Genomic DNA, 12,791 nt, shown 5'->3' with positions numbered 1-12,791 from the left:
GTAGATTCTACCCGACCTAAAAAGCCTCAGCATCCATCTAAAAATCTCTGTGAACGGGAGCATATTAAAACGCGATATCAACTCATTATAAATCAATAAATCAACTAATCAGCTTACAGTGTGTAAGTCTCCTTGCCTTCCAATGTCAATTATGCTCGCTCCTGTTGCGTGTTTTCAAACTGGCAACCCGCGTGAGCGTCGAGTCTGAGGAGGAGGGGGCAGGGCAAACAATATTTTGAATTTGGACTGCAGCACCCATTTCAACCACTAGCTGTCATTCTTACACACCGCACCTTAAATGTTTTAGAAAGAAATCTCTTATGCTAACCCAGGCTGCATTTATTTGATCAAAAATACAGTACAAACAGTAATATTGTGAAATATTATTACAATTTGCTGACAATTGTGCTGCTTAATATTTTTGTGGAAACCTGCGTGATATATTTTTTCGGATCCTTTGATGAATAAAAAGTTAAAGAACAGCATAATTTTCAAATATAAATATTTACTGTCACTTTTGATCAATTTGAATGCATCCTTGCTGAATAAAAGTTAATTTCTTTCAAACATATAGCACATATTTCACACATCAGCAATGCTTCTTGATAACCCTATAGATGTCATCATCTGTAGATGAGCTTCACATCACAATGGCTGTCTGTGGCACAGCTTTAACACTTGAGACTTTTGTCCTGGGAAGGAAGAGGGTTAACTGTCATGGAATGATAAATGTTTAAAGGCCCTCATGGGGGCATTCACAGGATGAGGAGACATGACATGGCCTAAGAGGTGAGCAAATAGATAGTCATGTTGAAAGATGTGCACATGATTTATTGCCTCTGTTTGGCAAGATTTCAAAGTACCACTCACATATTTTGTTTCATGTGCAGAACAATCAAGATTAAATATGTTATTGATGTTTCACATTGCTTTCCTCTCTCCTTTTCCTTATACAGCCCTCGAGTCATAAGGACTAATGGGCTTCCTAAATCCTCTAATCTAATGTAAACTGCAGTGAATATCTATTAGCGTGCCATCCAGTCACAATATAACACGTCTGAGTACTTGGCAGGCTGAGACTAGACAGTGTGGGTGGCATGTGTGATCTACTAGTGAGTGCTCAAGCAAACCACACATCAATAGGATTAAAGCATAGGAAAATAATTAATCTGTAATCCTGTTTGCCGTATTTTGTCTTTCAAAGAGATGAAAGGTAGTTCCGTCTTTGGCAACCCACTGGCTTCTTTATTCAGCTGTACTGGCACTCATTCAATATTATTTCACTTCACCGTGCAAAATGCTTCATTACATGCTTTTGATATTCATTGCTATTCATTGCAATTGTTTGGAAAGCATAGCTTTTAACAAATGGGTGAGTACATATCTAAGTCATACAAATGCAATTTCCCCATATACATGTATACCCATATAAGTATGTGGGTTGCATAAGATTTTTGGCCTATCTGGAACATACATTTGCTTTTGGTGCGCTATTGCCATCTAGTGGAAAATATGCTCAACAACTAATTGTAGGAATTTGTAGGAAGGGATTTTAATTTAAGAAGCTGAATGGTTTTTTTAAAGAACATTTTGAAAGACATTTTTGTCTCTAACCAAGGCTGCATTTACTTGACCAGTATACAGTAAAACAGTAATATTGTGAAATATTATTAGAATTTAAAATAAATATTTTAATATATTTTAAACGGTTAGTTCACCCAAAAATGAAAATTATGTCATTTATTACTCACCCTCATGTCGTTCTACACCCGTAAGACCTTCGTTAATCTTCGGAACACAAATTAAGATATTTTTGATAAAATCCGATGGCTCAGTGAGGCCTCTATTGTCAGCAAGGCAATTAACACTTTCAGATGCCCAGAAAAGTACTAAAAACATATTTAAAACAGTTCATGTGAGTACAGTGGTTCAACCTAATATTATAAAGCGACGAGAAAACTTTTTGTGCGCCAAAAAAAACCCCACAACAATGACTTTTCAACAATATCTAGTGATGGGCGATTTCAAAACACTGCTTTACGAATCTTTTGTTTCGAATTAGTGGTTCGGAGCTCCAAAGTCACGTGATTTCAGTAAACGAGGCTTTGTTATGTCATAAGTGTTTCAAAATTTCAATAGTTCACATGATTTTAGCAGTTTGATACGCGATCCGAACCACTGATTCGAAACAAAAGATTCGTAAAGCTTCGAAGCAGTGTTTTGAAATCAGCCATCACTAGATATTGTTGAAACGACGTTATTTTGATTTTTTTGGCGCACAAAAAGTATTCTCGTTGCTTTATAATATTAAGATTGAACCACTTTAGTCACATGGACTGTTTTTAATATGTCTTTAGTACCTTTCTGGGCATTTGAAAGTGTTAATTATCTTGCTGGCAACGGAAGCCTCACTGAGCCATTGGATTTCATCAAAAATATCTTAATTTGTGTTCTGAAGATGAACAAAGATCTTACGGGTGTGGAACGACATGAGGGTGAGTAATTAATGACAGAATTGTCATTTTTGGTTGAACTAACCCTTTAACACAGAACAAATAGAATGCAGGTAAATTGGGCCACTTTTTGTTAAGTGTAATTTAGATCCCTAGATGTTTTTTTTTTCTTTTCTTTTCTTTATTACTTTTGTTAACTTTAGGGTCCTGAACTAACCCTTTAAAATGTCAGCCATTACTCCAGTCTTCAGTGTCACATGATTCTTCAGAAATCATTTTTTCAAAACATTTTTTTCAGGATTTTTTGAGGGATAGAAAGTTCAAAAGAACAGCATTTATTTGAGAAATTTTTCATGACACTGTAAATATCTTTATATTTGAGAATGTCTTTTAAGGACACAAGGTTATCCAGAAGACAGTGTATCCAGATCATAGCAAAACATCTGCAGAGCTGTTTTTTGAATTTGAGTTTTCTGTTTGTCTGTCAAACTCATCATTTCCCACTAATGTTTTTTTCATAAACATACCTTATCGTAAAATCTTTATTTCTGTTACACTTTTTTTTCTCTCCCTGTTTTAATCAAAAAGAAATAATGCTGTATTAAAATATTCATAAATACAGTTTTGTTTTGTTTTTTGTCATGACTTTATGAAATTAAGGCACAAATCTCTAGAATTATATATAAAAAGTGATGAAGAAGGGAAAAACATTGTTTTAAAGTGATCAGACCCTTTTTTAATTGATGTTTATTTAACACTAACATTTTATAACACATTGATGATAATGATATATCACTTGAGGTTGTGAGAACGGAGCTGTTTCCACACTGAAACAGACACAAAATTAAACAAAACATAAACATTTAAAGGGAGGGCTCACTGGCACTGGAAAGAGTTTAGTTCAGCTGCAGAGTTGAAGCTCGGAAAACCAATTAGTCTTTTTCCAGTTCTCTCCAAAGTGCTGGAGAAGGTTGTATCAGAGCAATTATTGCATCATTTAGAGATAAATAAACATTTACACCCTTTACAGTTTGTTTTTAGACACAATTACTACACACTTGTTTTTGGTAATGGAAAATATTATGCGGTCACTTGATAAAGGACTTATAGTTGGTGCACTATTCCTGGATTTAAAAAAGGCATTTGATACTGTAAATCATAATATTTTAATGGCAGAAATGTCAAAGTATAATACATCGAAATGATCTCTGATATGGTTTGATTCATATTTAAAAATTGTGAACAAAGTGTTGTCATTAATAATATTAAGTCATTCTCTCATAAGATCGAAACAGTAATCCCTCAGGGAACCATCTTAGGTCCTATTCTTTTTAGTATTTATATTAATGACCTTCCAGAAATATGTCTTGATGTGAGGCTTCAAATGTATGCTGCTGACACAGTTATTTGGATGGTAAAAATTGTGTGGAGTTTGAAAAAAAGTTAACAAGAAACCTAGAAAAAGTGTCAGCTTTTCTTGATGCCTCTTGTTTAAATACTAAAAAGTCTATATGTTTTTCAATAAAAAAAAATTACCTGCAACAGAATCCTTAAACATTTGAATTAAAGATGGCTTTATTGAACAAGTATCAGAGGAAAAATATCTTGGCATGATTTTAGATTCTCAGTTAAATTTTAAAAATATATATGTAAAACGATTAAAGCAAATCTTACAAGCTTCAAATTAATAAGAAATTGTTTAACATATGATCATGCCCTTCTGTTTTTATACTCGATATTATCACACATGTCCTATGGATTTGGTTCTTAGACAAATCAGTCTGTAATTAATCAGATTGAATGTCTCTACAACAGAGCCTTGAAAATCTTAGATAGAAAGCAAATAAGATCCCATCATTGTCAGATCTTAAGTAAATATATGATTTTAAGCTTTGCTCACTTTGTCTTTTTTCACTATGCAAAGTTTGTGTTTAAATGTTTAAATGGTCTTGCCCCTCAGCCCTTATATATATATATATTTTTTTTTTTTTTGAGAGAGAGAGAGAGAGAGAGAGAGAGAGAGAGATTGCAGGGGTGCAGCAGATCCACAAGAGCAACTTTTAGTGGAAATTGTAAAATTTTGTTTTGTAAAACATCCTTTGCTCAGACTGCCCTCTCAGTGAAAGGTGAAAAAATTTGGAACTCATTACCTGATTATTTAAAATATGCTGCAAGTTTTAATATTTTTTTAAAAAGCTACTATGTCTTGGTTAATTCAGCAACAAACTTGTACTCATGTTTAGTTTTTTCCCCTTTATTATTATTATTATTATTATTATTATTATTAGTTTGTTGTTGTAACTGGAATTTATAAAAGCCCTTCTAGGGACAAGTGTTGCAAATTAGCAGCTACAAGCACTATGATACATGCATTGGATGGCTGTTGTCCCAGTTATTGTATCTGTCCCTATACAAATAAAACATTAAATAAATAAATATGTCATTAAATAAACCTATACACATAAAGGGTTGGAACTAAGCAATGATAAATACAGAATAAATTATTACAAAAAAAAAAAAAACATTATTAGAAAAAAATAGAATATAGAATGAAGCTTTCAACTCTAAATAAGTTTAAACACACACAGAGAGAGAGAGGGAGAGACAAGAATAGACCTGATCACTGATATTGCACATTTCACAAAATGCAAAAAGATGTGGATTCTATTAAAGAGGTAGTCCTTCAGTTTAGCTGAGTCATGGGTAGTTGATGCTGCCATAGTGCTGGCAGGAGGGCAAGGCAGGAGTGAGATTGGTGATTACGCTGCTCTTCAACTTCCACCCACTTTCAGCCTGCAGCTTGAGCTACTGATAGGGGCAGCCATGACGGTTTATCAGATTCAATGCCATGGCCCCTCCCTATTACAAAAGTACATGCTCATAGTCATTACAAATTAGAGTTAAATTCATTTAACATCATAAATATGTAAGCACTTCACAGTTTTACTTTTTTTTCCCTGTTGTTTTGAGTGACCGTTGGCATTATGTATTGTCACTACAGAGAATGCAGATGCTACATGCTTTTAATCTTTTGAAAAGTTTTGTGTATATATATATATATATATATATATATATACATATAGCAAACATATAGCAAACATAGACCTAGGCTACTCCTCTTCTCACACAGTAAACTTGTAGCATTTGGCCTACAACTCCAACTCTAGAGACATTTGCATACTAGACATGTAAATCGTTTGCATAATTAATAGGTTTAAATGTCAGTATCAAATCAATGTTATCAACATACATCTAATAGGCTATATACGATCAGTGCATTGATTGAGAATTTTGCTTCTAGACTGAATCGTGCACCCATTGTATCCTTAAATAAAACAGTTTATACATTATTTTTGATTTTGCATTTTATTGTGTTATAATTATATGCAAATATATAGCCTATCACTGAAGACACTCAAGGCACAGGTAGGAATCCCGGCATGACAACATAAGCTCCTCTAATATGACGCACAGTAGACTAACGTTGCGCAGTTTCACCTCTCACGTGATTAACTTTCGTCTGCCGGTGAGTTGAAGAGAGCGACCGACGGGAACTACATTTCTGCTAACTGTACTCTTCCATTTTTGCATTCTTTTTTTATTAAGTCGACCTACGCACGAGTTTGTGGTTAATATGTGATCGAAACTTCAAAGCAAAACGGTCAAATCGTAGCCTACACGACGATTCGCGTTGTTCAGAAGCTAACTCGTTTAATTTATTGGGTAGTATATAAATATATTTTAATTGTGCCACGCCGTCTTATAATGCTCTCGAATACCGAAAAAGAGCTGATTGCACAGATATGGGACAAAATGATTCCAGTGGCGGAAGAAATTGGATCTGAGGCTCTTTTAAGGTACGCTGTCTTAGACCAAACAAATATAACGCTTATAGAGCAGTGTAAAAGACCAGGCAGATATTTCCTATAAACAAAATAGCATATTTTTACGTCTAAAAATTCACATGTTGTTTTCCTCCTAAATCTCCTCACTTATATACAATGTTCAACAAGCTGGAATAGCTACTGCTTTCCTTTAAATTATGTAAAACTTTGAGAATGAAACTATTTAAAGTCTGACTTACGCTCTTTGGTGGATCCTTGATAGTTCGCAGTTCAATTTTCTGAATATCAAAAGTCTCTTCAATGATTAATGGTCTTGTCATTTTTGGCAGTTTCCCATGAGCGATGACGCAAGCAACAGAGAGGGAGGGGATAGGGGTCTTGTGCTTGTCATGCTGACCTTGTTTTCTCCCTTGTTAACTGGTTTACAGGATGTTCACGACGTTCCCCAAAACAAAGACATACTTCTCTCATCTAGATATCAGCCCCAGTTCCGAGCATTTGCGCTGCCACGGGAAGAAAATCGTCCAGGCTTTAGCCGACGGTGCGAGGAACATAAGCACACTTGCTACTACGTTGGCACCACTAAGCAGGTTCCATGCCTATCAACTGCGAATACATCCTACAAACTTCAAGGTGTTAGCGTTGAACTGATCCAGTACACATCAACAGGCTCTTTCCAAATACGTGATATTATGTGATGTGATATTTTTCATTTAAATCACTAACGAAAACTTCTTATATTTTCCAGCTTTTCAATCATTGCATCATTGTGACGTTAGCCTGCCATATGGGTGACAACTTCACACCAGTTGCACACGCGGCGATAGACAAGTTTCTATCGGCATTCTCAGCTGTTTTAGCCGAGAAGTTCCGATGAAGAGCCTCCGAAGAAGGATGGAATGGTTCTGCATACTTTATCCTTAATAATTTAATAATAAATGTTTTGCAATGTACGCGTGACTTTATCTACATGTAATGCAATGGAATATTCAATAAAACAACAATAATAATACCAATCTTGGGATATCCACTTCCCTCACTGTATTGCACTCTCTTACACTTTGTGTTTACATTTTTTATTGCTTATAGGCTAATTTACAGTGCACGACAGGAATTCAATATTTTGGCTTCCTAATAAAATGTCATCCGTACTTGAATTTATGAAATTCTTCTTGACATTGATATTGTCACGTCGTGAAATTGATTATTAAATAGCCTACTTAATGCAAAAGGGAAAATATCAATCAGTGACTTCATCATAGCTGTCCGTAATATCTAAGGGACATGATGTTTCATATGGGTGTGGTGCTGTCCAGACTTCAGTGCTGAAATCTCGGCCGAAGTCCAAAAGGAAATGTCACGCTCTCCGTTGTGCTGAAAGCATTTAAACAGTATAGGCTTTTCTTTGCCTGTGGGTCAGTTACTTTCTGAATACCGTCAGAAAAAAAGTGCAAACCTTTAACAAATCTATCTACCCTTAAATATGCTACCTTAATAGTGTTGAGGTATAAGATGGGGTAGCCTAAGATAACGAACTTCATTTTTTTTTCTTTTGACCATATATGGCCTCTTTGAGTAATTTTACATTTTTTACAGTGTGTTTTGTTCAGTTAGGTTGGGGATTTATAATACTTTCTATTGAAGTTTTTTGTGGTTCTCATGGCGCTGAAGATAGAAACTTAGCCTAGTTTGTTAAAGGGTTCACCGAAAAAAATGAAAATTCTGTCATTAATTACTCACCCTCATGTCGTTCCACACCCGTAAGACCTTCGTTCATCTTCGGAACACAAATTAAGATATTTTTGATGAAATCCGAGAGGTATATGACTCATCCATAGACAGCAATATAATCAACACTTTCAAGGTCCAGAAAGATACTAAAAACATCGTTAAAACAGTTGACGTGACTATAGTGGTTCAACTTTAATTTTATGAAGCAATGAGAATACTTTTTGTACACAAAAACAAAACGAAAATGACGACTTTATTCAACAATCTCTTCTCTTCCCTGTCATTATCCATATGCAGGTGACGCAGTAAGCACAGTGAAGGCTTCCGTGTTTATGTCCAAATGCCGGGTCAGTATTAGCCAAAGCTGCACACGTGAGCAGCACTATGCTACTGATGCTGGAGCCGGCCAATAATGAGTCGGCGTTCTGACGTAGAACCTGGGGGCGCTGGACGTAAACAACGTATGAGAATGACACAGAAGAGAAGATATTGTTGAATAAAGTCGTTATTTTTGTTTTGTTTTGTTTTTGCGCACAAAATGTATTTTTGTCGCTTCATAAAATTAAGGCTGAACCACTATAGTCACATCAACGGTTTTAATAATGTCTTTAGTACCTTTCTGGACCTTGAAAGCGTTGATTATATTGCTGTCTATGGATGAGTCATATTGTTCCTAAGATGAACGAAGGTCTTACGGGTGTGGAACGACATGAGGGTGAGTAATTAAAGACAGAATTTTCATTTTTGGTTGAACAAACCCTTTAACACAGAACAAATAGAATGCAGGTAAATTGGGCCACTTTTTGTTAAAAGTGTAATTTAGATCCCTAGATGTTTTTTTCGTTTCTTTTCTTTTCTTTATTACTTTTGTTAACTTTAGGGTCCTGCTATAATATTTCAATTTGAGTACAGTTTATATAATGTGTTATTTGCGATGTATATACCAATACACATTTTGAGGTCATGCTCTCACAACACATTTCTTTTCAGGTAAAGTGGGCCATCCAAGATTTAAGAAAATTTATCCTGCTATATTAAAAACACATGATTTATTAACACATATTATCAAACAAACATATTTAACAACATATTTAACAAACCTAAAAGCATATAGCCTAGGCTATGAGTAAAATTAGTCAGTTCACTCAGTGCATGTGTAAAATTAAAAACAACTGTGTTGACATTAAATTTGATGAAATCTGAATATCAGAATATTCAGAAATCAGAATATAGATGAAAATGAACCCTACAAACATTAAAAATAGGAGTATAATACATGCAATGTCTAATTGGCTAACAAAAATTGAATAAGAGGAACATTTAAAATGGTAACCATATGTAAACTTCTTTTTCTGTCTCTGTTTTCTCTAAACACTTTAAATGAACTTAAATTGTGTCCATGTTTTAAAGCTTTATATTCTGCGTCATTTTGCTCCGCTCACCCTTTCTTCACTCCACAGATTGAACTTAATGCCTCGTCTTATTTTTATGCTCTTTCTTTCCTTTCTTCCATCTCTGACTTGAATTTCCTAATGGCACACTCACTTCTGTTTTCTAAAAAGCAGATTGTCAACTATAAAATAATCAATGAATGTCAATTTATTTAATTAATTTGAATATAATTACTGAAGGTTAAAGGTCACAATATTTAATACTCCTTACAAGAAAACTAACAAGTTTTTAAACATTTTATTCTTTGCATTTTATTTCCTCTTAACTGTAGTAACAAACAAAATAGGAACTGTCTCAATAATATTTGTTTACATTTAGTGAGCAACCTTATAATTTAGAAAATAAAATCTTATGTCAGAGAGTTTAACCATGAGGGTGTCCTCCTTTGAGGTGTGACCACACCCACCAGTGTCATTGTGCATCAACCAAAACTATATTTTATAATTTAAAGAAATAGTGTCTCTTTATTTAAAGAGCATTGTCATGCTCTGAAAGTGTAAACCCATTGAGCAGTACAATCACACATCTTAAGGTGTAGGTCTAGCCTATGTATTTGGATTTCATTCATTTGGATCACATAGTTTTACCATAAACAAACTAATAATCTTAATGTGATTCATATTTGTATTATAACAAGATTTCTGTAATAATAAACTGAACATATAACCAGTTTACATATTTATCATCGTTCAGTTTGTTTGAATCTTTTATATTTTAATTTGTTGAATATTGCTTGTTCCACATCAAGTCAGCTATATTTTAACAATGTTCATACTTTTCAACCGAATAAATGTAATTGTTTTTTACATTTAGCAGATGTATGCTGATTCTAAGCAGTTTGAATAAATACATTTTTAAAATATGATTATTTAAATAAAATCAAATAACTGCAAATGATTTTATTTGAGTGCAGAAATTTCGTGCCGGTTTCATTCATGTATGACTGACAAATATGCATCACATGAATATAAATATAACTTTTATAATGCAATTCAAATGCATAAATCTTAAATTTAGGCCTAAATATTTTTTTGCGTATTTTGAGTGTTTTAAAGCCCAACTGCATTTTGGATCTTCAGTAAGAGAATTTGGTTACACTTTATTTTAAGGTGTCTTTGTTACACTGTAATTATACATTTAAATAACAAGTAATATAACTACATTTAATTACTATAGGGTTAGGATTGGGGTTTGGTTTGGTTTGGTTTGGTTTAGGGTTAGTTGCATGTAATTATGCATAATTCATAGTTATTGCTATAGTAACTATGTAACATATGCAACAATGACAATGTAAAATAAAGTGTTATAGAGATATATATATCTCTATAACACTTTATAGTGTTATATATCAGTTGTCTTTTAAGGTCTTGTAAGGCATGAGAAAAGGGAGGGGCAGGAAGTGGAGATCATATCAGAATGAGCAAAGACCTTAAATGGCCTTCGTGATATGTAACCTTCTTGTAAGTCACTGAAGTTGTGAATATTAGCCCTTCATAAATTACTCAATTTTAATGTAAACCTTTTTGATTTGAAACATGACAACTCAATGGACAACGAAATCATCTCAATCATTTATTTTTCATTATGCATTACACAATCTCAGTACAAGAATATCCTCGTATACAGTCGACGAATCTAATGATACTGCCTTCTTAGGGCTGATATAACAACAGACAGGAACTTCTGCCAAGCAGCTTGGATGTCTGGGGTGAATTCAGTCCTCATGTGTTTAGCAACCACCACGGTCAGGCAGTCAGCTAAGAGCTGTAAAAGAAGTTGGGGGAAATTAAAGCACAGTTCCAACATAATAACCAACATGGTAGCCACTACTCTAAGACGCCAACCTGGAAATTGCCTGGGTCGACCTGCAGTTTCTCTGAGTGAAGCTCGCTAAGGGTAGTGTAGGTGTTCTTGATATCATCCATGTTTTTGAGAGCTTTCTCCAGTCCTCGAAGCACTACAGTCCCGTGCGCCGCGACGTTTGGATTAGCCATGATTGCCTCAGCATTATACAGGTTTCCAAACCCACCAAAGTACCGCTGAGTCCAAGGGTACACCACCAAGCATCTTGAGATCAGACAATAAAGACAGAAACATTGAAGGTCTTAATGGCAAACTACAAATAGGCCTACGTCCACTGAAGAAATAGCTATATAAAATAGGTCTATATTAAAATAAAATTAACAATTAAACAGGTTGAAAGAGTTCGTATTAAGGAGAAAAGGAAGCAGGCTATAGAGAAATGTTTACCTCGCCAAGCTCTCGCGGCCCACCGACTCGTAGTCGAGTGTCGCGAATACACCCTGTATCGCAGCGCGTTCCTCGGCTGTCCACTGAACCATCGTGTCTTGTGGCTTCACAGCTGTACAAGATGTTTAAATAGGGCTGGTAGGTCGCCGCCCATGTATATCGGGCAGATCTGTTTGGCCGATAGTCCGGAGGAAGAGGCGGCAGTTGACCGATAAACTGAGTCCATGTGAATAAATTTTATAGTAGCCTAGCCTATTGATAGTGTTTCGACGCAGAGTGTGGTTCTTTATTGAGGTTTCTTGCTGTTTATTTAACCCGACATTATATAAACGGTCCAATCCGAGTCGAATTAAACGTGTCATACTTGCGTAGATGTTCTAAAAATGGTGAAAGGTGAAAAGTTAGAAATTATAGGCTTAGGTCTTAAAAACTCACAGCCTCTGGGGCCAATGTAGCCTGTGTTTATTGAATTTGCGTAGGCCTATTATTTTTTCTCGTTCTACACCTGTATTTTAAATTACGTGAATTTTGTGGGTTAAAGAAAATGGCCGTAAGTATAACGGAAACGTAACGGAAAATGTCGAGGCAGAAAATTACCAGAACCTTTTTGGGTTTTTCAAAGATTTCCATAGTGTTGAGATTAAGTCAGACACTGCAGTGAAAGTAAAGTTTCAACTTTTAATTAGGCTAGCTACCTTCTAGTATTATTTATATTTCTTAACTTTTCACATTGACTGACGAAATCACGAGAAAATGGAAACGTTCTTACTGAAGTAGCCTATATTTGAAGCTCAACTTTGAAATCATCAGCAGCTGACTTTTAAATTTTTGGCAACTGAGTAGGCTATACTAGGCTATATGGCCTATAGACTGACTGACCGTCAACTGTTGTTAAAACACATCGACAATTTCTTTACGAATGACCATTAGGCCTATATCACATATCAATACATCAGGCATGACTTAATATTATTTATATTGGCCTGTAAGAGTGCAAAGAGTAAAAAAAAAAAGAAAGGCTTGGAAAAATAATTGAGAGTAGCCTATTCTTTACAAGCAA

The 12,791-nt window shown here is 34.8% G+C and overlaps 1 protein-coding gene and 2 long non-coding RNA genes across 3 annotated transcripts; 1 reads left to right on the top strand and 2 right to left on the bottom strand.

Annotated features, from left to right (window-relative positions):
* Window positions 1-4,449: 4,449 nt before the first annotated feature.
* On the bottom strand, window positions 4,450-6,720 carry LOC127524003 (uncharacterized). The gene is made up of 2 exons (XR_007932989.1): window positions 6,538-6,720; window positions 4,450-5,312 (listed from the first exon to the last, which is right to left on the bottom strand). It is a non-coding gene; the product is annotated as an uncharacterized LOC127524003 (long non-coding RNA).
* LOC127524004 (uncharacterized) lies at window positions 5,307-7,075 on the top strand. Its single transcript, XR_007932990.1, has 3 exons — window positions 5,307-5,979; window positions 6,727-6,931; window positions 7,047-7,075. It is a non-coding gene; the product is annotated as an uncharacterized LOC127524004 (long non-coding RNA).
* A 3,965-nt stretch (window positions 7,076-11,040) lies between these two features.
* Window positions 11,041-11,823, bottom strand: hbbe3 (hemoglobin beta embryonic-3). Its single transcript, XM_051914633.1, has 3 exons — window positions 11,732-11,823; window positions 11,326-11,548; window positions 11,041-11,245 (listed from the first exon to the last, which is right to left on the bottom strand). The coding sequence occupies exons 1-3, from the start codon at window positions 11,821-11,823 to the stop codon at window positions 11,117-11,119; spliced, it is 444 nt and encodes a 147-aa protein (XP_051770593.1). The 3' UTR covers window positions 11,041-11,116.
* Between the last annotated feature and the right edge of the window lie 968 nt (window positions 11,824-12,791).

This window comes from Ctenopharyngodon idella, chromosome 12, assembly GCF_019924925.1.
Source record: "Ctenopharyngodon idella isolate HZGC_01 chromosome 12, HZGC01, whole genome shotgun sequence".
NCBI lineage: Eukaryota > Metazoa > Chordata > Actinopteri > Cypriniformes > Xenocyprididae > Ctenopharyngodon > Ctenopharyngodon idella.
This window is presented reverse-complemented; position numbering and strand designations above follow the sequence as displayed.

Coding starts and splice junctions, on each gene's coding strand:
- hbbe3 (XM_051914633.1), bottom strand. CDS start 11,823: ATGGTTCAGTGGACAGCCGAGGAACGCGCTGCGATACAGGGTGTATTC. Junction 11,549..11,731: donor GGCCGCGAGAGCTTGGCGAG/GTAAACATTTCT, acceptor TCTGATCTCAAG/ATGCTTGGTGGTGTACCCTT. Junction 11,246..11,325: donor TCGACCCAGGCAATTTCCAG/GTTGGCGTCTTA, acceptor CTTCTTTTACAG/CTCTTAGCTGACTGCCTGAC.